This window comes from Tachypleus tridentatus, chromosome 13 (genome assembly GCF_004210375.1).
Source record: "Tachypleus tridentatus isolate NWPU-2018 chromosome 13, ASM421037v1, whole genome shotgun sequence".
Classification (NCBI taxonomy): domain Eukaryota; kingdom Metazoa; phylum Arthropoda; class Merostomata; order Xiphosura; family Limulidae; genus Tachypleus; species Tachypleus tridentatus.
In genome coordinates, this window is record NC_134837.1 from 257242433 (window position 1) to 257269317 (window position 26885).

Below are 26885 nucleotides of genomic sequence, written 5' to 3' on the forward strand. Positions count from 1 at the left end.
TATTTTACATGTTAATAAAATCATTTGTATTATTGTAAAAGGAAATTATTTTCTGGTGTGATAAAATAATGATAATTTTGTAACTGAAGAAACTTTAATTTAGTGACAGGAAATTATTTTAGTGTAACAGAAGAAGGAAACTGAGAGTAAATTAATACTTTAGTGAGAATAAATAATTTTTGTTATAACAGAAAAAACTGTTTATTTAACAACAGGAACAATACTTTCTGGTGTGACGGTAGAATGTTTATTTAACAAATTAATACACTCGTTTCATAAACATATACATCAAGCAGCAAGTAAACAGTTTATTCGGGGGTTGTAGAATATTCATAAAGCGAATTAAAAATAAATACAAGATTAGTATAAACGTAAATTGATGTTAAGAATTCATAAGAAGTGGTACATTGGTTTTACCCATTATGATCTATCAAGAAAATTTGAGGGTTGAAATGGTGAACAAACTTTGATAACAGAACACCTAAGACCAACACGTTTAACCTCTGTACAGACACACGAACAAAAAAAGATGCCTTAAACGGAAAGTCTTGGCTTACAAAGATGAAATATCTTAAATGTGTTATCTTGAAGAGCACTAGCATATAATATTTTGTTATTCTGAATTAATAATAACAATTCTTAGGGCCTACACATTTGAATTATTTTAGAAATACATAGAACGTTCCTGCACTCTGACACCAGAAATGCACGCATAACAAAATTATACGTGTGTTTTTCTTATAGCGAAGCCACATTGGGCTATCTGCTGAGCCCACCTAGGGGTATTGAACCCCTTATTTTAGCACTGTAAATCAGGAGACATACCGCTGTACTAGCGGGAGGCTAAAAAAATTATACACTGAAAACATTCGTACTGCCAAAATTTGTGAACGAGATTATTTTGAAAATTTTATAACTCGGTTCAAATTAGTACCCAACGTATTATGTTAAATTTCAGATTTTGATTATATCAAAATTTACCAGTATCTATACTATTCCTTTGAATTGAAATAAATCATTCACGAAACCTGAAAAACTTGAAATCAGACATTCTTAGTGGCAAAGATTAGGCTATAATATCTTATTCATTATAAATCATTTTGAGCAAAAACCAGTGAGGTATTAAACACTGAAACAGAAAAAATAAAGTGAATAAATAAAATGAATTTATTTCATCCACTGTTTGTTTGTTTTTTTGAATTTCGCACAAAGCTACTCGAGGGCTATCTGTGCTAGCCGTCCCTAATTTAGCAGTGTAAGACTAGAGGGAAGGCAGCTAGTCATCACCACCAACCGCCAACTCTTAGGTTACTCTTGTACCAACGAATAGTGAGATTGACCGTAACATTATAACGCCCCCACAGCTGGGAGGGCGAGCATGTTTGGCGCGACGCGGGCGCAAACCTCGGATTACGAGTCGAACTCCCTAATCCACCTGGAGCTTTCTTCCGTACAACCCTAACTTATAACACTCCTGAATATAATGTTAACCATAACTAATAACACTCCTGAATATAATGTTAACCATAACTAATAACACTCCTGAATATAATGTTAACCATAACTTATAACACTCCTGAATATAATGTTAACCATAACTAATAACACTCCTGAATATAATGTTAACCATAACTAATAACACTCCTGAATATAATGTTAACCATAACTTATAACACTCCTGAATATAATGTTAACCATAACTTATAACACTCCTGAATATAATGTTAACCATAACTTATAACACTCCTGAATATAATGTTAACCATAACTAATAACACTCCTGAATATAATGTTAACCATAACTAATAACACTCCTGAATATAATGTTAACCATAACTAATAACACTCCTGAATATAATGTTAACCATAACTTATAACACTCCTGAATATAATGTTAACCATAACTTATAACACTCCTGAATATAATGTTAACCATAACTTATAACACTCCTGAATATAATGTTAACCATAACTTATAACACTCCTGAATATAATGTTAACCATAACTAATAACACTCCTGAATATAATGTTAACCATAACTTATAACACTCCTGAATATAATGTTAACCATAACTTATAACACTCCTGAATATAATGTTACTAAATACGATAATTTGAATGTTCAATGTTTTAAAATCAGTATTTATTTTCGATTTAATACAGTGACCTTTATGTTTTATAATGGAATTTTGGTTAAAATATTTCTGTTGATTATCAAAACCAAACTATATTATAAAAATAAATAATATAAAATCCTCTATTTTGATTATTTATCAGTATATTTAAATCTTGACACACTTTTTCTACCAGATATTATTACTGTTAGAATTATGTTTCTGTTGCTATAGAAATCTTTTAAAGAAAGTGGTTTGTAGTATTTTGTTGTTGGTAGAAACTACACTAAAACGTTTATCTTTAGCCTTGTTTTTAATCTTTAATGCATACATTAACACTTACTTTTAGCCTAATCTATTCGGTAGACGATTTGAGATTGACTGCATACAGAACTATCTAAAAAATTACGAAATATTAAACTAAATTTTTTTTGAATCCTCTAATATATAAAGTTCATCCCAAAAAACGTGTAATTCTTTAGTAAGATGTACATTTTGTATTAAACAAATAAACTATTTTGGCAAAAGTTAAATTTAATAAAGTAATTTTATATTTCCTTTAATTCTTATTTTAAACTTTTTAATCCTAAGGAATTCATCTTATAAATACGTTTTTGTTAACATAACTTTAATGACATTAAAATCAGTATATGAAGTACAATAATAAAGAATTGAAATCTCAAATGAATGATGAATCCTAGTACAAACATCCAACCAAAAGTAATCTATTTCCTTGGCTCGGTGCCAAGCGTTCTTTATATTATTTCAGGAAGATCGATATATATTTAAAATTATTTGTCAAGAACATACCTTTTGTCTGAAACTACGTCACTAGTTTAAGAGAAATGCTTGTGGATTGGTTTATAAAGCCTTTCTTCATTTAAATAAATGGACAGTTGAATACAACCCATTTGAGTTTCAACTTTCTTATCAATTTATTCGAAGCTTAAGAAAACACAAAAAGCAAACAAGTATTTATTTATTTATAATTTAAAACTAAAATATCGGCTAATGTATAATTTACAATCAGTTCAACAGTTCATTAGTAATATACATATCTATTTCCTGGAATGACAACCTTTAGTACAGACTTAGCTCAGCTAAACTTTCATATCGGGATTTAGGTCTTTGAAGACCTAAAAGGATCAGGTTCATGTGACCTTTCCTTCATAAGTACAGACTTACAAAACTAAAATCAGGGGTTTGAATTCCGGCGGTGGAGCAGCAGATAGCCTAATGGGACTTTGCTTCAAATCAAACAATCCACATATCATATTCACTACAGAGTAAACATCATGATGTCTCAACAAAGGCTATTCATTTGCAGAAGAAACAATCATCTGTGTGAAACAATAAAATACATATTACATATTTATATATTATTCTGGACTCGATCTATAATAAAAAAAAAATAATCTAGAGATGTTGTTAATAACATAAGGTAATTCAACTTTAAACAGAAATATTCTTATGATTTATGTTTTAAGACATGGAACTAAGGAAAAATTATGAAGGATTTGTATATAAAAAAACCTCGCTGATCAAACTAACATTCATATATTTAATAAATTTCACAACTTTTAATAAAGTAATATAGTTTTACCAATTCACGTAAGATTACTGAAATTCTTACGTTTTTTAGTTTGCCTTAACTCACACCTTATTATCTTCGTAATAAATTTAAAAAATACCAACATGTGTTATTTCATTTTAATTGTTTATTTACAATCGGTTACAGTTAACACTAACTTCGAATAATTTCTTTGAGTTTGATGATGAAAAATCGCGGAGAATAAATTACAAATCAAAGCTCCTTCGCTATTTTCCCTGTAACTGTGTGCATTAACTGAAATATAACAATTCGTTTTCGCCTTAGAATATCTGACAAAAACGAGCATGTATGTAATATAAAGGAGTTACTGTAGCATTAAGGTAACAGTAGCCCTTAAAAGTGGGCAAATTTGCATGCTAAGGAAACTGTTAAACACATCTCATAACCTTCACGTTGAGTATAAAACAAGTGTATGAAGTCACAAACTCTTAAAGTACACTTTAAGCCATAGGTATGACTGATGTTAAAGAAATACATGATATAAACTGTTTTAACATCACAACTTTACTTACACATGTTCTTTGTGAACATTCTCATAACTTGAATTATAAACTTTGCAAATGTTCTGCAACTTTAACGAGATATGGGCAATTGATTTCAATTAATGCCTTCCTTAGTGGTAATTTTGAATTTAAAAAAAAGATATGGAAAAGCGTTATATCAACAAATATGTTAAATTAATGGTGATATTGACTTTAATGGTGGAATTATCGTGCAAATAAAGTGTTCACCCCACACACACACAAAACAACCGTTAAAGTTTTACTACATTTAAATGTCAGTAACCTTTCAATAAACAGCGTTCCTTCAGGATGTAAGTTAGGCCAGCTTCAAGGGTAAGTGCTATGTTAAATAGTAACTATATAAAAAATGTTATCCTCCAATGATTAAAATTAGCAGTATATAAATTAGATATATTGCCGCTATATTCCATATTCTTACCAGCACTAAACATTTTATAAATTAACTACATTAAAGTAAGCGTTTGGCACTCTTAAAGCTTAAAAAACATGAAGATATTCTACACATAAGACAATGTAATCTCACACAAAATTATTTATATTTATTTATAAAAAAAACGTTAACTACAGAAACCTCTCGAATTATCAACTGAAACATGAAAATAATTATTTCTCAGTTCTGCAGGGAAAAATGTATTATACAGTTTTAGAACTTATAAAATGAAAACGTTTTTTAAACATGTGTAAAGATGAATATATTTATTTTGACTACGTTCAGCAATATTGTTCAAAAATAAAATGTTAATAAAGCTTCATAACTTTGTCCTTGTCCGATCCATTGGGAAATTAGAAAAAAACCAACAAACTTCTTCATAAATTGTTAAGAAATTGAGCACGTGGTAGAACTCCGATTTCAGAGTTGAAGAACTAATTGGGTTCATATCTTGCGATATCATAAGACATATCCCCCCACTTTAAGCTGTAAGTGCTCTATACAATCGATCCCTTAGTATGTAGGGTGATTTGTAGGTTATTACTGTGTTTCTCCGATAATAAGACCTACCCATAAAATAAGACCTAGTGTGATTTTTGGAGATAGTTTTAATATAAGCCCTACCCTTAAAATAAGCCCTAGTTAAGAGTGGCAGGAAGAGGAAAGAAATTAAAAAAAAATTAATTTATTAATTAGTTTAATAGTTAGTTAATTAGTTTGTTTAAGTATTAATCAGTTAGTTTAATAGTTTAATAATAGTTTATTTTAAATGGTTAGTTTAACAGTTTTACTTTGTAGCTTCATTTTTTTAATATATCAAAATAAGACATCCCCCGAAAATAAGCCCTAGTGTCATATTTTGGAGTGAAAATTAATATAAGCCCTGTCTTATTTTCGGAGAAACATGGTATTAGCTGGTTACACACTCTTTGATCATTAGTTCAGCATTAGCTACCGCGAGTGACGGTTTTTTGTTGCATTGGTAAAAATACAATCCTGCTGCTATTACTTATTCAAACTCTTATTTACGTTTGTTTTCCTTTGCTCCCTAACTCTATATCTTAATATTTTATACTTACAACATATATTTAACAAAATACTTACAGTATGGACTAAGATATTTAGCTTTAAGTATTTATTTGTTTTTAAATTCAGTCACGGGAAAGTTACAAAAGTTTAATCATGACTTGGTGTTGTATATTTTTCACAAATTAAGTGATTTAAAAGTACGTATGCGTTAAGTAAAAATAAACTGTCGAATCCCATCAGAACCTAATCTCATAATTTTGTGTTTTTCATATTTTATCAACATATGCTATTCAAAGTTTCGATATAAATGCCGACAAACAGTGAAGTATTAGAACTCAAAATGCCTAACATGTATGACAAGAAGTAATTACACTGGAGATGTTTTTTTATTTTACGTAATGTTTGGATTACTGCTCTTTTACAACGCTGCGACAGGGAGCTTGAAAATTCCTAACACAAGGTTAATACATTCTATGACGTTAAAAAAAACAACAAAAAAACTGATTTACTGAATGCCTCAGTTTCCAGACTGGTGGCGATAAGTTAAGTCTTTTGTTAAAGAAACTCCTTAAAGGAATCGTTGAATATAAAATACATTTTTTGTGAAACCAAGAAGTATTTTCTTTTTAAAGAGCCCGTCACGGCCACGTGGTTAGGGCGCTCAACTCGCAAGTTGGGAATTGCGGGTTCGAATTCCTGTTGCATTAAAGATGCTTGCCCTTTCAGTCGTGGGGCTGTTATAAGTGAGGGACCAATCCAATCACTAGCTGGTAAAAGAATACACTACTAAATTGGGGACGGCTACTGCAGAAAGCCCTAATGTAGCTTTGCGCAAAATTAAAAACAAACATATCTTTTTATATTTTCAACTTTCTTTTTTTATAACATCCAAAATTCATTACTGTCTTTAAAAAGTACATTTGAAACTAGAACTAGTTCTGAACTAAACTATAGGAAACTTTCTTGAGCAATAATCGTTTTCTACTCATGTGCAATCCTCAAAACTAAAATCAATTGTCATCTCGATTTTGGTTTGTCGCTAGAGGGCGATTAATTGACCCACTTCGACCCAAATTCATTTACGTAGCTAAAGCTTTAAAAATAATGTTAAATATTCCACTCTGTTCTTTTGTTCAACGCTTAAAGCATTTGTACTGACAAAAATATCTTTCTTATAAGCAATGAAACATAAAACAACAACTTTGTAGGCTCCACAAAGATACACAATCCTCTAGTAATGATGCAATCGTTTTAAATGACATCACTACAATAACAATACGGCAAACAATCCAATACACAATTTAAAAAAGAAAGAGATGTCTGCGCATGTCTACATTCAATGTATTTTCTTCAAATTACAATTTCATCTTTAATAAAATTTAACTTCTTTCGACCCTGGTTCAAAAGAACCTTGTGAGCCCCGTCTTCTAAATAAGTTCTTCATCCACAAATTTATTTTCATAAAATATTAAAAGTCAAAGCATCTAGAAATGTGTAAAACGCCGGGGAATGACTTTTAATAGAACAGTTTATATTGAACCTTTTCAACTGTAAATGATAACAGAACATGATTAAAAACATGTAAGTTTTTTTTATATTCGTTTGTGCTGAAAAGTTAAACAGACTACCCTTTAAGTTTTTACGACTTCTACATAACTCGTTTCATACACTCAATTCAGACGTATTGCCAAAAATATAATGCTATTTGATTGATTTATATAAAATAATGTGTCTACACTTTTCTGTAAATATTGTTTTAAAGACGGTAATTAAATGAAAACTTAAGCACACGATAATGACTGATTCTTATCTTCTGTTTCTAATGCAATAACTGTTAATGACGTCAACACAAGTATTCACGTTTTTTCTATCAAATACCAAAGTTTATGAACATCTAATATTTTCACTTGAAGTGTGGTACAACACATACAGTGACTGAAAAAAATGCGTTTATAGATCAAATGATGTTTAATATATCTAGTTTTGTAGTGTTTCATACTTCTAATTTGGAGACTGGTTTGCACAGTTAAATAAGTATAAGAATTTTTTTTGAGTTACCTAAGTCTCCCACGATGGCTGAACTTTCTAGGCTATTATTGGGTTTATGGCCAAATACATCGTTAACAGCTAGTATACTCAAACGGTAAAATAGTGCATTCTAACCTTCATAAATAAGAACGTAATGAACGTATATTTAATTAGTTATGTTCGTTCCTAGGTTGACTTTAATTTTACTATAACTAGGTGGCTTGTTCTGACTGGAACTTAATATCGACAAAAATGCAAACATTCTGAATGAACGTTAAACATCAATTTATCTGTATATCGACACGAGTGAGTACTAATGCAGTCTCAACAACTTGTACAGTGACAGAGCGTGTTTGCAGCTGAGCTTACGAGATCGATTCAGGAAACTGCACTGGAAGGGAGATGTATCTACTAGTTTGATTTGAAGCATCTACCAGTATCCTCTATAAATGTGTACACTTTATGTTTCACTAATATAAATGGTATGATAAAGATACTTATTAAAATACGACACGTCAAGAAAAATACATTCATACATACATTTTTCTTCACTAATTTAGGCGCGATTATCTGGAAAATTAACAGACATAGTATGGGTAGTATTGGAATCATACATTCTAAGTACGGTTTCGTAAATGATACTTGAACACCAACAACATTACAATATTCTAACTTAATATCCCACGCAGCCATCAATCCTCACACTTCTTGGTTTTTATCGGTAACATTTCTTCGTACGTATAACAACTTTTCTTCTCTTAGAATTTCCGTGTTCAGACCACATGACCCATCTAAATATGTTAAAATAAACGATACATTTATAATACGTTATATTTATACAAATGTACATGAAACAATTTATTTTCATAACAACGGAATAAGTCATCTAAACCTTAAAAAAGTAAATATAAATCTCTGGGTAAGCTGTTGTTGGATTTCAGTAAGCATTTTAGAAACTACACATATCATTAGAACACATCTCGTTAAATAGTGAAAACATGAATACGCTAACATGCTAGGCATGGAGCATACGTCAAATTCACGTCTTTACGTATCAATCCCGGCCTTGCCAGGTGGTTAGGGCACTCGACTCGTAATCCGAGGGTTACGGGTTCGAATCCCGGTCGCAACAAACATGCTCGCCCTTTCAACCGTGGGGGCATTAAAATGTGACGGTCAATCCACTATTCGTTGGTAAGAGTAGCCCAAGGGTTGGCGGTGGGTGGTGATGATTAGCTGCCTTCTCTCTAGTCTTACGCTGCTAAAATAGGGAGACCTAGCGCAGATAGCCCCATGTAGCTTTGTGCGAACTTCAAAACAAACAACCTTCACATGTTTACATTTTATTGAACAAGATGTGGTATATTACGTCAGATTAACTTCTTCACGTGCTTACATTTTATTGAAAGTGGGATAGAGCATTACATCGTGTAAAAAGTTTCAATCAAGTTTGTATTTCATTGGATTGGGCGTCGTATTACGTTAAGTCAGATTCTTTATATGTTTACATTGTATTGAGTTGAAAACGTAATTTTTTTTGCAGTTTAAAGTAGTTCCTTCAAACAAGGCCTGGCATGGCCAGATCGTAAAGGCACTCGACTCGTAATCTGAGGGTTGCGAGTTCAAATCCCCGTCACACCAAATATGCTCGCCCTTTTAGCTGCGGGGGCGTTACAATGTGACGGTCAATCCCACTATTCGTTGGTAAAAGAGTAGCCCAAGAGTTGGCGCTGTGTGGTGATGACTAGCTGCCTTCCCTCTAGTCTTACACTGCTAAATTAGGGACAGCTAGCGCAAATAGCCCTCGTGTAGCTTTGCGCGAAATTCAAAAAACGAACCAAACAAACACAGCAGTTCCTCACAGATATTTCAACTAAACGAAAACACGCGAATTTAGCAAGTTAAACATCTTTTCGAAAATTGTTGCTAGATTTTATATAACATTATCGTGCTTGATAGAGCATATTATATTCCACTATTATGTGTATAGGACACAGTAATATTGAAATGGTTTATGTACATAAAACAATCTTATATTTTCTACAAACCAAAACTTTCATAACAGAATAGAAACGTCACTTTATATAATGCAATCGACACAGACCTGCTATAGCTCCGGACTTCTCTTTTAGTACCTGGAAAGTGGAACTGGATTTGGCTTTGCTGTTCTTCTCTGTTGTCCAGAAGATGCTCGGTTATCTCTCTGCACTGGAATAAGCGATTTTCGAACTGGGTTTTGTTTGGACTCATTGGGTCCTGATGCACTTAAGGGAGTAAGCTGCTTGGCGGAATTAGACGAGTTTGAAGCACTCCAGTTTACATTACCCAAAGCTCTTTTGGGATTAGGTTTTCGATTTGGAGAACATGGAGTGGAAACAACTCCCTTCTGATTCGTAGAGACAGCTGGCATGTTATTTGCTGCAATGACTTGTTTAATTGTGGGATTCTGTGGGCCTCTAGGTTGTTTCATCACGGCTGATCCTTTAACAGGTTCTTTAGAAGAAAGTTGCTTGGGAGAATGTTTATTATGTACGGAAGTTTGCTTCTTGGAGAACGTTTCAGAATGGGAAGAGGTTGGGGATGATTTTTTGACTTTTCTTGTTGTAGCTGTTTTTCGTGACAACCGTGGACTTCCCGATATCCCAGAAGGTTGATCAGCAATTGGCTGCGATTGCAGAGGGAGTCCTTTAAACATGGTGGGTGTTGCTGTTCTAGCCGGATTCTGACCATCCCTATTGGGTGAGGATGTAAACTCCTCCCACTCTAGTTTTAAATCTTTGAAAGAATTTTCCATTTCACCAGACTGTTTGTTTTTTGATCCAGTTTTAGAAAACTTATTATTTTTTTCCTGAAAAATATTTTTACACCTGTTTTCTCTTTCAGTGTTGTTATAAAATAAGTCGGTATCATGGCGTTTTTTACAGTGTGTATCACCTGTTAGAATACACAGTCCACGAGTTTCTCTTTCACGTGTCGCAGTCGAAGGGAAAGCTAAATCAACTGCTCTTTGAAAACTGTCTTTTGCTGAATCTGTATATATCTGTACAGATGAGTTTATTTCCCAAGTTTTATCAATCTCGCCCCCTACTGGCTCTAACTTCACTGCTGCTGCTTTTTCATAATTATTATTAGTTTGTTTCGTTTTCTGGAAGTAATTTGTTTTTGATACTTCATTATTCACTGGTTTCTCTTGCCTGACAGCAGTGTCCTTCTTGCCACTGTTGTGCAAGGAAAATGCTTTAGAAAGTTTCTTATTAGAATAAAGTTTTGAAGATAAATTTGATGTGGGATGAATGTTTTTCTTGGAACTATTCAGATATGAATCTTTTTCTTTATCAATCACACCACACTGATAACCAGTAGGATCAAACTGTGCTGCTTGGATTACATTACACTCTTTGGGGAACGTTAACGGTATTGTTGATGAAGGATGTTTATCAGTGATATCTATATCTTTCCTTCTAGTGTTCAAATCCAGAGAAAAGGATAACGAGGAAAGAGGTCTGAGTCTGATCAAGATATCTTCACACAGTTTATTGGCTAAAGGAGAAGCTAAGAGGCAGAGTAACGCATCTGGCTTGTAATACTGACGAAGCAAGGACTCAGATGAAATCAAATGAAGAAACCACCAATCAACGATTCCGAGGCTACACGTTGAGACGATTCACATATATAATATTATCATACAAACTGATTATAATAAAAATAACATTTGCAAAGAGTTTACGCCTTAGTATCAACATACATTAACCTAAAGGTTGCAAAAAGCATCATCAGAGCAACTTAAGTGCATGATTAAAATAGTAAAAAAAGCTTTGGTTGAGTCTTTTTTTATTTTGCTTATTCAAATCAAGAAAAGAAAGAACAATAAAAAACCTTATGTCGAGGACTTAATATAATATACTAGTAATTTATTACTTTTTGTCTATTCCGAGCATTCCTGAAATTTCATACCAAAACACAACTACACAGTTCGGCTGCCATATTGATAGATTTTATTTTGACGAGTGAACAAACCAACAAGCGGTGTTTCATAAGGTGCAGCGAAATTCCTTAAATAAGCACCTGTGTAGCTTCGAATCACTTCATTATGTTAAATTATTCGAGAAATATTCTAACTTTAAGTTAACTTTATGGAATCAACATGATAACAGAGCTCTGAAGCCAAGAATTTCCAATTACAATTACTCTAATTATTATCCTACTAGTCTTACATTAGTCGTGGGAAATGTTTTGGAAAGTCTCATAAAATATGTTTAGCAAAGTAACTTAACAAAGTTTGTGATCCTATTTGATAGCCCACATTGCTTCATTAAAGGAAAATATTGTCTTACAAGTATTTTGACATTCTTTGAAAAAAATGACTGCTTATGTAGATGAGGGTAGGATTTGGTGCATCTGGAATTTCAGAAATTATTTTAGAGTATTAAGGTTACTTCCATCCAAATTATACTTATAATTCAGATTATTATAACCCACATGCATTATCTTGCATTGTCGTGATTCAAACCCATCTATCATTTATTTGTCCAACGCACTGAATAACCTAAATCCTTTTCTAAAGCAACAGCATCCTCTTCACAACTAAGAACACCCAAGGGCTTAATATCATCAAAAATGTAAGCACTTTATTGAATCTTCCTTCATTTATATCACTGATGTAAATAAAAAAGAGCAATGGTCCTAAAACTGAGCCCTAAGGTACCCAACTTCCGACATTAATCTAATATGACTAAGTTCCATTTATAAGAAAAAATCTGCTTTTTCCCCTCCATACACTCTCATATCCAATTAGCTAACTTATCTCCCACACATATAAAGATAATGTTTTTTACAAGCTTTTAATGCGGCACACTGTCAAAAGCTTTTTGAAAATCCAAATACATCAAATCTTCACACTTACCTTGATCTCTATAAGCAGTTTGTATGTTTGTATTTTATCGTATTTTCATTCCTAGTTATTGTAAATATATTCTGAAAAATAAACATCAGAATATAATGATAAGGGGCAGCTCGAAGTTATAGGAAATAGATTTGTTCTTATACATCCTGATGTAGAGTACAGAGATGGTTGTTAATTATAATATAGGCCAAAAAAAGCTTTTATTGTCGCTCAAAGAGCTATAGTTTTCCCACTTACTTTCCTCTTAAAAGACACAAGTGTACTAATAAACCTTACCTTTTAAAGGAGTGAGCTTTGATAAGTTATTTTTTTATGTGTGGGTCTCTATTTTTAACTGCCACATGACTTATGTGATGACCGCGGTTAAGGATAGAATGCATGAAGAGAAACTGCTTTGTTTACTCGTCAAAATGCTTAGCCTCGTTCTTGTGACAACATTTACACACCATATAAGGAAACCATGTTTCTGTGTATTATTATAATAATCAACGTTTGTCTATTCTAAAAATTCAAACGTGCGCATATTTCATTTCAGCCAATTTAAACAAAAGGCGGATGTAAATATACTTCAGTAGACATTTTGTACAACATATTAAAAGCTTATCAAAGCTTTAAAGTAGTCTAACGTTAGATCGTAGAATAACGTTATATGTTTATTTATTGATTATATTAATAATGGTAAAGTTTAGATCTAACTAGACTAAAACTGAAAACATACGCAAGTCGCAGTGTTAATTTATCTCTAACGTATATAAACCGTACTTTAAGGCTTAACTAATGTTAGGCTTAAGGTAAGTGAACTTATAAATTTGGGTGCCTCCAATTAGAATTGTTTTGTATTACTCAAAAGTCCTGTTTTCAAGGAAGTATTGTTACTGTAAAGACTTTAATTTGGCCTCAAATGTTTTGCGGGCCTCTGTTAGTTAGAAATAACATCCAAAATTACAATTTTAAAAGAACAAACCAACTTGAAAAGAGCTCGCTGCCTTCAGTATTATAGTTTAGTTGTAATGAAAATACCTTTTTCTGTGATGAACGCCGTGATGTTATAAATAATTGAAAATAATAAATAAAATTACGATTTTCATGAAAAAACAACTTGAAAGAGCTCGCTGGTTTCAGTATTATAAATGACTAGCAGATGCAAAACATTTATGGTTAAATTACAGTGGAACTCCTCCAAAGCAGCCACCTTCAGGACTGAGACAAACTGGCCTGCGTAGAGGGGTTCTACTGCACATAATTAGGGATTATGTAAACAAAAAAAGGAACTGTGATTGAATGACCGCTTTCAAGGGGTGACCGAATCTGAGGGGTGGCCGCTTAGAGGGGTTCCACTGTAGTATCTTTATTGTAAGAGTACTTATTTAAATGCAAGATTTATGGGCTAATATCAAAGAATTTTAATCGCAGACTCCAAAATCTGTAAGTCCACTTGCCTTAGGCCTAATAGTAGTTACGCCTTTATTAAGTACGACCTATATTCGGTAGATATAAATTACCACTGTAACATACGAAATAAATTTTCAAAAGATCCATCCCTGATTAGTTTATGTGAACTTAAATTTCGTCTAAACTTAAATAAGAAACAATACAAAAGACCTACTTCAAAAGACCAAAAACGAAGACATAAAATTTGTAAGTACGTCCGCCTAAGTTATCACTTCCATCAATCAATTTAACTAGGTCTTGAAGCTCTTTAGGTTGATGGCCTAAGAAAGTACAAAACAGAATTAAGCGTCAAAATGTTTTGTTTTGTTTTCATAACAAGTGAAAGTGAAACAATTTATTTCACACCTCTTATAGAGTAAAATATTAAACATATAAAATACACAAAACCACGCACACAAACATAAATTTAAAATAAAATTACGACCAATGAGACTTACAGCTAATTAGTCTGCTCAGCGTGTCAATTAGACAATACCGTACAAATACTAAAACTGTTTAGGGCCTTAGGCTATTATTAGGTCATAGTCAATCAATTTACCTACAATCTATCTTATAATTTAAGGTTCTTCAATATATATATTGTGAACTCGAGATCATATTTTTATGAGAGAAACACTTTTTAAGTACGTATTTAATTTAGTTAGTGTTTTGTCATAGGAAATATAAGAAAGTGATTTTAAAGTATACAGAAGACTTTCTAATAACAGACAAAATAAATTATTATCGAAAGTAATCTATTTTTCAAATTTTCCTTACCAAGCCATGAATATGCTTCTATTACTGTCCATGGCGAGAACGTTGTAAAACCCGGTTCAGATGAAAGTAGACCGTTTGCTAAGATGTTATACAGAGCAGGGCATAGATATTTCAGAACCTTAACAAGAGAAACAAAAACAAATTGTTCTTTAAGAATCACCTGTAAAACGAGAAATATATATGGCTTGGAAATGACCTAAAGTATAGAAATTTGTTTGACATTGTTTTTGTTAAGCTACAATGTTAAAGCTTAGTATGGAATTATTGCAATATGCTCTACTTCCAGAAGAATTTAGAATCCAAAATTTATTATTGATTGTTAACTTTCTCAAAACTGTTCACAAACAAGCTGTTATCTGAGTTCTTTCTTATTTTATTATGGCTTTATTTTAAACAATCTGTCAACAAAAAAATTCCAAATATATTTTTGGGATATTTCTAATGACAGTTTGTAATAATGCATATACAAATATTAAATTATTATATATTTAAAAAGTTTTGTTTGAAGTTAAACACAAAGCTACACAGTGGATTATCTTTGCTGATTACAGAGACAGTAACCTATATTGTTTGTACGGGTTCATAAAAAAGCATACATCAACAACTTTCTTGTACTAATTTCCTCATGTTTTTCTTGCAAAATATAAAACTATACCTCGAAAGTAATTACCTTTTCCTTCTGATTTTCATGATCAGTTTGATCGGTCAGCAGCTGTTCAACAGCTTCGGTAATTTTGTTCAATAAATCTGAGGTACAGAAACAGATACTTGTTTTTATAAATAAAAACTGGCCACGTCAATGTTTTTTTAAATCAGAAAAGAAAAAGAAATGAACAAAACAAGAAAAAATATACATAAAGAATAACCACGATAATACTAAACACACTAAATATTAATTGGATGAGTTTAAATGATATTTATGATATAAAATGACAGCAAATTAACGAAAAAGGGGATAAATATGAACTCCTAACTGTCGTTTCGAAATCAAGAAAACTACAGAAGTTATTCAAAAGGCAGCCCACAAGAGACCTATAGAGTTTTGAATCCGTTTTTATTTTGTCAAACCTCACAGTTACAACATATACTTCACCATTATAAGAGGCCTAACTATTTTTCTAATTTGCTGACCCAAGCTATCAGGGCTGTAGATCCTGGGGGAAATGTAGGGCATACATCCCCCCTTCATTTTAGGTGGAGGTATGGTGCATACAATCATCCCCCCTACAATTTGGTCTGTTGAATTGTTTGATTGCATCACAGGCCTACAAATTGTGTGTTTGTTTTGTGATTCTCGTGTTCCTACCAATCGAATTACATGATTAGGCCTAGATGTAGGCTTTTTCAGTAGCCGAAATGTTCATCTTTAATATAGGCATGCGTCAAAGCTTTTCGATCTAAGCGATAATTCGTATGTATCAGTCAGTAGGCCGAAGTATTCATGCAAATATCGCGGCAACAAGATGACTCTGTGACTGCATGTTTACAGCTTTCAGGTTCACGTATTCAGAGATTACCAATTTGCAAATTAAACAGTCCACATAAGTGGTTGCAAAATCATCCCCCCCCCCATCGGGTGTAAAAAATCTACTCCCCTGAAGTTATGTTGATGAATCTTGAATAGACGAAACTACAGAAGCTACAGCCAGTCAAGGAATGCACTTGGGCCTTTACGTCACAGAGTAATTTTATTTTCGGTAAAAAGAAAATAAGTTTTGAACATACATATATACACTTCAAAAGATAGTTTAGTATGGTGAAATTTCTCATAATAAAGTTATGTTGTTTGTTAGAATAAAGACTTCAAATTTGTCAACAATACGATGAAGAATTAGTCTGAGCTGCCAATATATTTGATTTATTGCATTAAATATGGTTTTCTACTTTTGTCTAAATAAAATAATTAATAATTTAGAATAAAAACGAAAGCTCCAATGCGTTTCAAACAAATATTATTTTCGATCCTCAATGTAAGTTAAACCATAACGAGCAGGCTTATGTTAATTCAATTTGTTTAGTAAGTCCTCCTCTGGTTGATTTGAAAGTGTCACTAAAATCAAGATCATTCATTAAAATTTCAATTAAAGTTTTTATCATATTTGGTGGGTTTTTTCAGCAGAAATACTGAAAATATATCAAATTTGTTGAAAATTTACATAAAATATTATCTTAAAATTTCCACCACGATTTTATTTGGCTCCACTCTCGTGAAGGGGTAAATGGAAAAACATGAAACTGAGAATTCCCTTTTAATTAATTAATATTTACAGATGTTTTAAAGCCATTATTTTGAGAGAAAACCCCGCCTTGTGGTTTTTGTGTTGTCGTCACTGTTATGGTTAAAAAAATTTAAACCCAATTTTTTTCATTTGCCTATGATGAAAAATATAAAACAGAAAACACATTACAACAGACTTTAGCCTGATGGTTAGGACACTCGACTTATGCTCTAAAAGTTGTGGGTATAAATACCGCATCACAGAAAATGCTCGCGCTCTTCGCTGTTTTAATGTTACGGTCAATCCCATTAATTTCTGGTAAGAAGTAGACCAAAACATAGTGTTTATTAGGTTCCTTCCGTTTAGTCTATCATATCAGATATCAAAAGTCTGAACAGCTAACGCAGATGTGTCCCAAGTAGCTTTACGTAAAATTAAAAAACAACAACAAAGCTATCACTAAACTTTTTACTAGAGTGCTTGTTTCTCGAAGGGCTAGCGGTAAGTCTTCAAACTTACAGCGCTAGAATGAGGTGTTCGATTCCTTTTGGTAGATCTGACAGATAGCCCGATGTGGCTTTGGTATAAAGACACATACAGTCATCTTGCTTACGATGTAAATAACAATTTTAAAACTTAACTCAATGTTTCTGTTTGACATGAAATGTATTTCCCCAGCGGAGCCTACGTTTTGGTGGAATCCAAGTGGACTCTTTGGCATGAAACCTGATACGATAAATATCATATTTTATAAACTTATAAGAGTATGTACTTTATCTATATTATTTTGCAAACTTCTATTTAATCCAAACAGCAGTGTACTAAAGTAAAATTATGTTATTCACAATTTAAATATGTATTAAATGTACTAATTTCGTAATTAATATTTATGTTAATTTTTCCATTTTTTTCTTTATTTAAGTTTTCAATTAATACTTGCTGGTTAAACTTTTTATTATTGAATCAGGTAGCTGATGAATAAAAGATAAATAAGACAACTTGATCAATAATTAAATAATAAATATTATGATAATTTTTACAAACTTATATCCTATCAGCTCTTTTGTTTATAGTTAATGATAAAGCTACACCATGGGCTGTTCCCACTGCGAGGGCCCGGCATGACCAGATGGGTTAATAAGGCATTCGATTAGTTGTCTTACGCTGCTAAATTAGGGACGGCGAAATTCCAAAAACAAACAAACTCACTGCGGGTATCAAAACACGATTTTTAGCAATATGAGCCCTTCCACAGATTTGCTACTGAATCACTAGGAGGCCTTTGATTTTTATCTTTACTCCAAAAATATACTTCATTTGTGTGTTTATATGATATATTAAGGATGCAAACAAGTTATCGGTTTTTGTACAGCGTCCTAAAAATCCCACTTACTGCATCACTAACATTAGAAAGGTAAACCTATATTAATATCCAGGAGACCTGTAATTAAATTTTGTTTTGATTTTTAACATTCTGAATGAACGAAATTCAATGCATCTATATTTTCTGATGAATATCCTTGAGTATTTCCAGATTTATTTCATAATAATGTTTAAAAAATAGTAAGGAATTAGCGGTAACTTGGAACGCTAAAGTGACCTCAGCACAAGGCTTTGCGATAAATGAGTATTATACATATTTCTTACATGTTTCTTCCATTAGAATATTCCTAAAATTATTAACTCACTAAATTACATATAACAATATTCAAATTTTTTCTTTGTGGTAGTTACTTTGAAGAGAGTTTATTTGTTTCCGAATTTCACACACAGCTGCACAAAAGCTATTTTGCGCATAATGTTTCTAATTTCAAACTGATAAACTAGAGGGAAGGCAGCTAGATAACAAAAACTACCGCTAATTTTTTGTGGGTACTCTTGTCTGATTGGTTAATGGGATTTAGCTGTTATTCTTATAGCACACCTACGGCTCCAGAAAGTGCGCAATGTATTTGTGCAGCAAAGTTTAACAAAGAAATATATTCTAGAAAAATCCAAAATTATAAAGTCTGTTTCAATTTCGCGCAAGGCTACACGAGGGTTATCAGAGCTAGCCGTCCCTAATTTAGCAGTGTAAGACTAGAGGGAAGGCAGCTAGTCATCACCACCCACCACCAACTCTTGGGCTACTCTTTTACCAACGAATAGTAAGATTGACCATCACATTATAACGCCCTCGCGGCTGAAAGGGCGAGCATGTTTTTTGCGACGGGGAGTCGAACGCCTTAACACACCTGGCCACGCCGAGTCATTAGAAAGTCACTCTAATAAATGTTTCCAGTTCTCAAGATCGGAGTCTAATTGCGAGATTTTGAAGTTGTTTTTTTTTCTGTGGATATTTATAACTGAATGTTCAGGTTCTAACTTACCTGTTTTATTTTTGAAGTACTGGGTTAGAATGTCCACAGGATCTGGAAAATTATTTATATCAGAAGAAAGTGTTAAACTTGAAGACGACCCCTGTTGTGGTGAGACAGCAAACTCAAGAGGTGGACTGTCGGACTCTTCTTCGCTGTTCGTTTCTCCTGTTAAACATTCCTGTATTTCGACTTTCGGGTTCTTCTCTGTCACTAAGATGGAATGACCAGATATTTGTAATTAATCCAATTTTCAAAATAAGGTTCTTTGCCATTTCAAATACATGCAAAGACCAATTTAGGTGTCATTTAATACCACAGAAACCTGATTATATTTTCTTGAACCAACATGTTTTTTTCTGACATTATGAACATTTTAATACTGATAGGGACATTATGTGGTACACCCAAGTTACATAAACAGCACTTATTGAAACTTCATCTGATAGTTATAAAACGTTTACTTGGAAAGCAGTGTGGCTACTTGTCATATCATAATAGGGATTCATTTAGTGTCCTCTCTTTTTCGCTGTCAACGTTGTAAAAATACTTCAAATGTGGCTTCACAATTTTATTAAAATAAATTTTAAAACAATAAAATATAAATCGCCAAAATCATATTAAAAAGAGGTATCTCTGAAGTACTCTATCAACAGAAGTGTCCCCAATTAACCAGACATCCCTGATATTGGGCCTTTAAACCATTTCAAATTATATGTCTCTGTTGGCGTTTCTTGAGTCTCAGTTATTTTTATAAAACGATATGCTTTACAACAAAGTAAATGTTAATAATGTTTAAAAGATCCTTACCATCGTTAATGTTTTTCTTGTTTATATGCGAACCTGGCGCCAAATCGTGAAAAGTTACAGATTTCTTTTCTCGTGGATAGTTGGAACTTGAAGAAGAGCTATAACAGTTAACAGCTTCTGGCGATCCTTTCGCAGCTAGTAAAGCTGCAGCCATCAAGTTCAGACTTGTGTTAGAATGAAGAAACTGTTGAAGTTGGTCACACAGCTGATGGATTGGAGATGTAATGGAATTGAGACTGCAACACTGACTTCCCCACTGATCATTTTCATCAGTATTCGAGCTGTTGTTGCAAGAGCTGTAAGAAACCTTTGGGTCTTGATTCAAATTTACATTCTGTTCCGATGATTGCGGAGATGGATTATTTAAAATCTGATCTTTTTGATAATTTCCATCTGAGAATGCTTTTGTAACAGGATTAAACAAGATTTGATTATTTGAAGAATTTGGATACTTTTCTCCTGAATCATCTGCACCCGATTTTTTAACAGGTTTGTAGTTAACATGATCTGACTTAGATTCTTTTTGGAGTTGACTAGAGGCGTATTCGTGGTGGGATCCAATGTTCTTATTACAGCTACTTTCGTTTTCAGACTGAGATATCTTCTCAGGAATATTTTCTAGGGACTGTGTATATTCATCAAGTTGGTTACGTCTTCTTAAGTCTAACTGGCAAGATATTCCACGACATGTGACATCACGAGTTTTTTGTCTATTAGAACAGCTTACTGAAGATGACTTTCTCAAAATGCCTCTTCGATATTTGTCATTTTGTACCCTTTTTAAATTAGTTTTCTCAAATGGTAAAGAAAGGGAGCGTTTAGGAATCGGTAGAGGGGTTTCTTCAGCTCTATGTTTCCTGCATGCTGTACCATTAAAATATGGATGTTCACTTCCCCGTGAACTTGATGTTGTTGTAGAGGAGCAGCTTTCACCTGAACAAGATAATTCTTTATCCTTGTGAAACTGATGCTTTAAACGTTCTGTAAAGGAGCTGTTAATAGAACCGGAACAGTTGCAATAAATTCCTTCTTTGTGTACATGTTCATGATCTTGATCTTTCGCCTGACAACTGTCTGGAATAACAGATTTCAGCTTAGTGGGAAGTAAAACATTCAACGAATCCCAGTCCTTGATGTGGTTAAAAGTCTTTTCTGGAAGTTTCTCAGGATTTCCAGAGCCAAAAACGTCTTTGTTCTTTTCAACTGCAGTTTGGTTCTCATTGGCACTAACAGATGTTGTTTGGACATTATCATTTGGCTTAACGTCTACTAAATCTTTTTCTTCTGGTTTATTACCAAAGATATTCAGAAAACTGAGGTCAGGCAGTGAATAATTTGGATAGTATACAACTACAGGCCTTTTCTCAGAGTTTGTAGTGCTCGAAGAGCTGAAAAATCTTGAATTATCAGAAGACAAGGATGGAGAGAAATATTCACTAGTTCTATCTTCTGAGGAAACTGTGCAAGCGTCCCGAACATTTAAACTTTCAAGCGGACCACTAGAAGACATTAAAGAAGTCTGTATGGCTTTGTCCCTTATGTGTATTGGTATCTGCGTCCCACAGCTTTTATGTTTGGAAATAGGTATATTCGTTTTCCCTTTTAAAACAGGAGAGGAAATGCGTTTACTGTTGTTGATGAATGTTTGAGAACTGTGGCGCAATCTTTCAAGAGAATTTTGTCTACTTCCGCCATAACCACTAGAAGCAGGACTAGTTTCACGGGACCCACGACTTTGTCTTCTATTGTTTAGTATCTCAGTTAAACTGGGAAGAGCCTGAGACAAAGTTTCATCACTACAACATCTAGCAGGAGTTACATCCTTGCTGTTTATTGTCCTTGTTTGAGTTCCCTGAGAATTGCTTTCTGTATTCAACTCAATGTCCTTCTCTAACGGTTTGTTCCTATCATTTGGAAAACAAATGTTGTTTATTAGACCCTTTTCTGCTTTTTCACCAAAGAAGAAATTGTTAAGTCTATGAACTGTGTCATTTTCTTCCGTAGCTCTTCTCACGACATACTTATATCCAATGAAATTGTTAGGCCCTTCTTCAAAAATGCTCATATCACTGCCAAAGTGATCTTTACTGTCCCTCATTGTTTCATATCCACTAACTGAATCAGTATCTAACTGTTCCTCTTCTTGGATAGTAGAAGAATATGTGGGGGTGTGCTGTATCAAAGAACCTTCTAATAGGCTGTCCTCGAAATACAATGAGCTGCTATCATTACTTTCTAATAAACTTTTTTTGTTGCTACTGGTTCTATTCATGTCAGTTTCAGGAAATTTGTTGTCGACGGATGTTTGCATTATGTTATTGTTAAGTTCATTTGGATGCCTATTCAAAATATGCTTTACTGATTTTGTTATTCCCCGTTTATAAAGAATGGCATGAATTTCTTTTCCATTATCGTATTCTAATACATTTGACGATTTCACTAAGTCACCTCTATAATTGTCACACTTTTTTTCGAATTGAAGCTTTTGTGGCTCCGCCAGAAAATCTCCAGTACTATTATGTGAGGTTGTCACAATAACATTTTCGTCAGATTGAATGGTATCATATGGTAAGACATTTTCCAAAGATCCAAATCTACTGCTTGATGTTGAATTAGAGCACGTATCCGACGCCAATGATGTTTTGTTTTTGATAAACAACTTGAACAAAGGTATATAATTTCTGTGGTTTTTCCCTTTGCTGTCTTGAAGTGAACCAGAACAGCTGTTGTGAAGCTCATAAACAGGGGCACATTTTACTGGGTTTATCTGAAATCCATATTCCCCAAAATGGTTTTCTGTCACTATAAAAGATTGTTTAACAAGGCTTGGAAGACTTTTACTTCTAGAACGTAGATGTTTGTCAGAAAATGTCGGGCGAGTTATTTGTTTAGAGTTCTTTAATGTTCCCCAAGTCGTATAAGGTGCATTCAATTGCTCCATAGGACGGTAATACATTTTTTGAGACTGTCTATACTTGGTTATCAATGTTGGCTTTGGGACTTCTTTCTTAATTTGTTTCGTACCCACTAGGAGGCGTGCGTCGTCCGACAGCTTAGCTCCATCTTCTTCGAATGCGAGAACATAATTACTTTTATTTGCTTGACATGTAACAATGATGTTATTTTGATCAAAACAAGTGCAATCAAGACTATCCATTGTGATCCTGTGAAGTTGTAAAGGATCTCCTGTAGGAGAAAATGGTGGCTCTTTATTAGAACCTTCTGCAGACTCGTCTTCTGACATAATATGAGGACTGCAAAAAAAAACACAAAAATGTTTAACACATAGCATATCAATTAGTATTACAAAACCTAACACTAAATCACATGGCGAGGCTAACCACCCCTAAAATTAAGACACAGCCACGTCCTTATTTAGAAGAACTCTTGACTAGAATGAAAGCAACCGGTTAATTGTATCTCCCAACCATTTACGCGCTTACTCATAATCTGATAACAAATTTGACAGTCGCAGTTATAACAACTCCACAGCTGAATGTGCGAAATGCGTTAAAGGGCATAAGGGGAATCGAATCTTGGACCTTGCAGAGCGACACATAAAGCTATTATTCCGCGTCCAACCCTTTGTTTACGCATATGAGAGGGTCGTGTATCCTCTACTGATAGACATGTCCCTATTTCATAGTATAAAGTCTGAACTTAAACGTAAGAACGCCAATAACATTCTTACAATAAACAAGACGTGCCTCCTATTTAATTACAGGTAAACCAAAGAAGATCGCTTCATTCAAATATCTATTTTTCAGTGAATAAAGAAACCGATTACGAATTTGAAAAAAAACAGTTATTCCATTTTGTACAATTTTATCTTGGTAAAAATGTTCTAATTGCAATAAAAATAGTTATAAGATAACATTCACTATACTTAAAAATCTTAGTGCAGACAATAATTTATAACACATCTTTACTCTCATTGCCTTTGTGTATAAAGAAAATCGATATAATTAATGTCATTGGATAGCCTGCAGGTACGTCACACAAAATATTTAACTAGGAAATTTATAAGTTATCAGAAGAAACAAAAGCTCAAAGTTTTAACCAAGAGGTTGGTAGAACTTTAAAATTATTTTTCCACGTTAAAGATGCTAACATTAACAACTTGATTTAAACAGTTATCATCTGATTGCTCAGTTTAACAGTAATAATTAGTTTCAATCCAGGTCAAATACATTGAACTATTGTTTGTATCAGGTAGTTTTAAGTATTTTGGGTCGTTCTGTTATTAAAAACTATATTTTAAACTTTTCCAAATTTATGTGCACTCATTTTAGCTACAGTGAAAAAAGATGCCTCATCTGTTTTAACTTTATATTCACATCATGAGTTTTATTCTTTTCTCAGGACTTCTATAAACTTTAAATTTATCTTGTTGCTTAATGACACTCACTCAAAAGAACATTCCAGTTCAAAATCATTTAAAAGTGAGGCAGATATAGAAGCACAGTTTTCTCCTCCTAGATGACCCTCGATCGAATCATCGGAGCTAAATATTCCAGGAAGTGCCAACGCGGAAGTAATATCCTTTGACTGGAACGTTTCCATGTCTATTTCCGCTAGACTGGCATCCAGATGTTTGGAAATGTCGTCGTAATTTGAACTGTCTTGATCAGGTGGTAACGTGATATTGTGTGAATCCATGGTTAGACTTACATTCAGCTCTCTGACATGGAAAAGAAAAGAAAATTACGTCAGTAAAGTTTAAGTCATCAGTTCTTACGTCATAACGCAATTCTTAAAACATCAAAACCTTCATAAGTTCGTATGCTTTTAATACGAAGCCTTTCAAAGTTAAAAACAACTGGTTCAAAGACTTAACTGGTTTTAAGAGTAACCTCTTATTTATTGAAAATGCATTAAAAAAGGTCCATGTGACGGTCAATCCCACTATTCGTCAGTAAAAGAGTAGCCCAAGAGTTGGCGGTGGGTAGTGATGACTAGCTGCCTTCCCTCGAGTCTTACATTGCTAAATTGGGGACGGCTAGCGCAATTAATCCTCGTGTAGCTTTGCGCAAAATTAAAAAAACAAAAACAAAAAACTTTAAAGAATAAGTCCGTTTTCAAGAACTCTTTAACTGTAAGACCGTGTTTGGATAATGATTCAGTAGTGATTCATGATGTCATCGTATTTGAACATACTTTTAAAAGTAACTTTACTGCTACTAGAGTGCAGACAAATGTGAATCCAATCTATCACTCGACAGAATTACACAGTTTTCAAGAAATTCTACCTTTATCAGTAACTCCACGACAAGAGCAAACCGAAGATGTTTTAATTTCAAACCTTACCACAATGATCTCAATCAGTGACCATTGCCTACACGAGTGTACATAAAAGGTTTGAATATCATAATTTCAAAATTCAGTTACGTATTAGAGATCGAATTTTGGGCCTTTCGCCCAGCAGCCCAGCTGTTCTTAACTACACTCTTGGCGTCTCTACAGTGTAATACAGTAAAGTTGAAATAACTACTTTGCTGGATTACCTGAGAAGATATTTGTAACTATTGTACTGGGTTCCCAACGTGCACTGATGTGAAGTTGTTTTAATTACAATGCTGGCTTGCCTGAAATGACAAATTGTAATTCAGTGAAATAAACAGATTGTAAGAAATGTGTTGACTTCCTTGCTGTACCAATTTGTACTGCAGAGAAGCTCTTCCTACCTGCACTATATCTTCTCTGTAGTTCGAACGTTTATTATAGTTTAGTTTCCCGACATGCTTATCTGTGCTGCAGTGAAACTGTTTGTACGTAATGTGACAGTTTCCCTCAATGATAAAATCATGTTTATGTAAATGTTCTGTTTTCATTTCTACAGTGTAAACGCGTACTGCGGTGAAACTGTTTATAAGTGATTTATTCATTCCATGCAGTGTTAAACAGTACAGTGGATAGGATATATTTACAGCATTATTCTTCCATCCCTACATGTACATTTATACAACTGTTCCCGTTTTCTTGACTTCTCTGGAAGCATATTTCTATAGCGGTCAAATTATTTGTAACTAATCTGTTGGTTTCCCAGCAAAGAGTCCTGCGGTGAACTTTAAAACTATTTTGTTGGCTTCCTTTTCCCAAATTTTAATGCAGTTAAGCTGTTTGCAAATAAGTTCTTGGCTTCCCAGTAGTTTCAAGTTAAACTTTTGAGAAGTTTTGTCACTATTTTCTTGGCTTTTCTGCAACACCAACGTTTATTGCAGTGAAGCTGTTTGTAAGTAATGATTTGGTTTTCCTGCACTACATTGAAACGTTTCCTAACTATTTAGCAAATTTTGCAGCAGTGAAGCATTTTGTAAGCGATGCTTTGTTTTTCTTGCAATGTCGAACGTTTCGTAACGTTCTGTTCGCCACACCAAGACCACCATTTTCATGCATGAGAGCGTGTCAGTGTGAAAACGCCAATAACGTTTGCACACTGATAATAAAAAAGTGCCTGTTTTTTAAGCCTAAAAGTCTAAGAAGGTTATTCATTTAAATATTTGTTTTTCAATAAATGACGAAACCGGTGTATTAAAAATACAAGTATATTTCCATTTCAATATGGTAAAAACGGTCCTATTGCTCTACTTTTGAAAATAGGAATATTTTGAATATTTTTAATATAATCGAATATTTATTTGTAAAGCATT

The 26885-nt window shown here is 33.3% G+C and overlaps 1 protein-coding gene across 4 annotated transcripts in view; it reads right to left on the reverse strand.

Annotated features, from left to right (window-relative positions):
• Positions 1–224: 224 nt before the first annotated feature.
• LOC143237135 (uncharacterized) overlaps positions 225–26885 on the reverse strand; it is a 57170-nt gene continuing 30509 nt past the window's right edge. For 3 of the 4 annotated variants that reach the window (XM_076476042.1, XM_076476043.1, XM_076476041.1), the window contains 8 exons: positions 24644–24916; positions 20236–23489; positions 19438–19638; positions 15520–15596; positions 14850–14967; positions 14248–14353; positions 9843–11385; positions 225–8529 (listed from right to left, as the gene is read on the reverse strand). In XM_076476042.1, coding sequence (XP_076332157.1) covers positions 9867–11385; positions 14248–14353; positions 14850–14967; positions 15520–15596; positions 19438–19638; positions 20236–23489; positions 24644–24916 — 5548 coding nt within the window. In that variant the 3' untranslated portion in view covers positions 225–8529; positions 9843–9866. The remainder of the gene's footprint in view (positions 8530–9842; positions 11386–14247; positions 14354–14849; positions 14968–15519; positions 15597–19437; positions 19639–20235; positions 23490–24643; positions 24917–26885) is intronic. The other variant, XR_013019880.1, reaches the window with a different exon arrangement.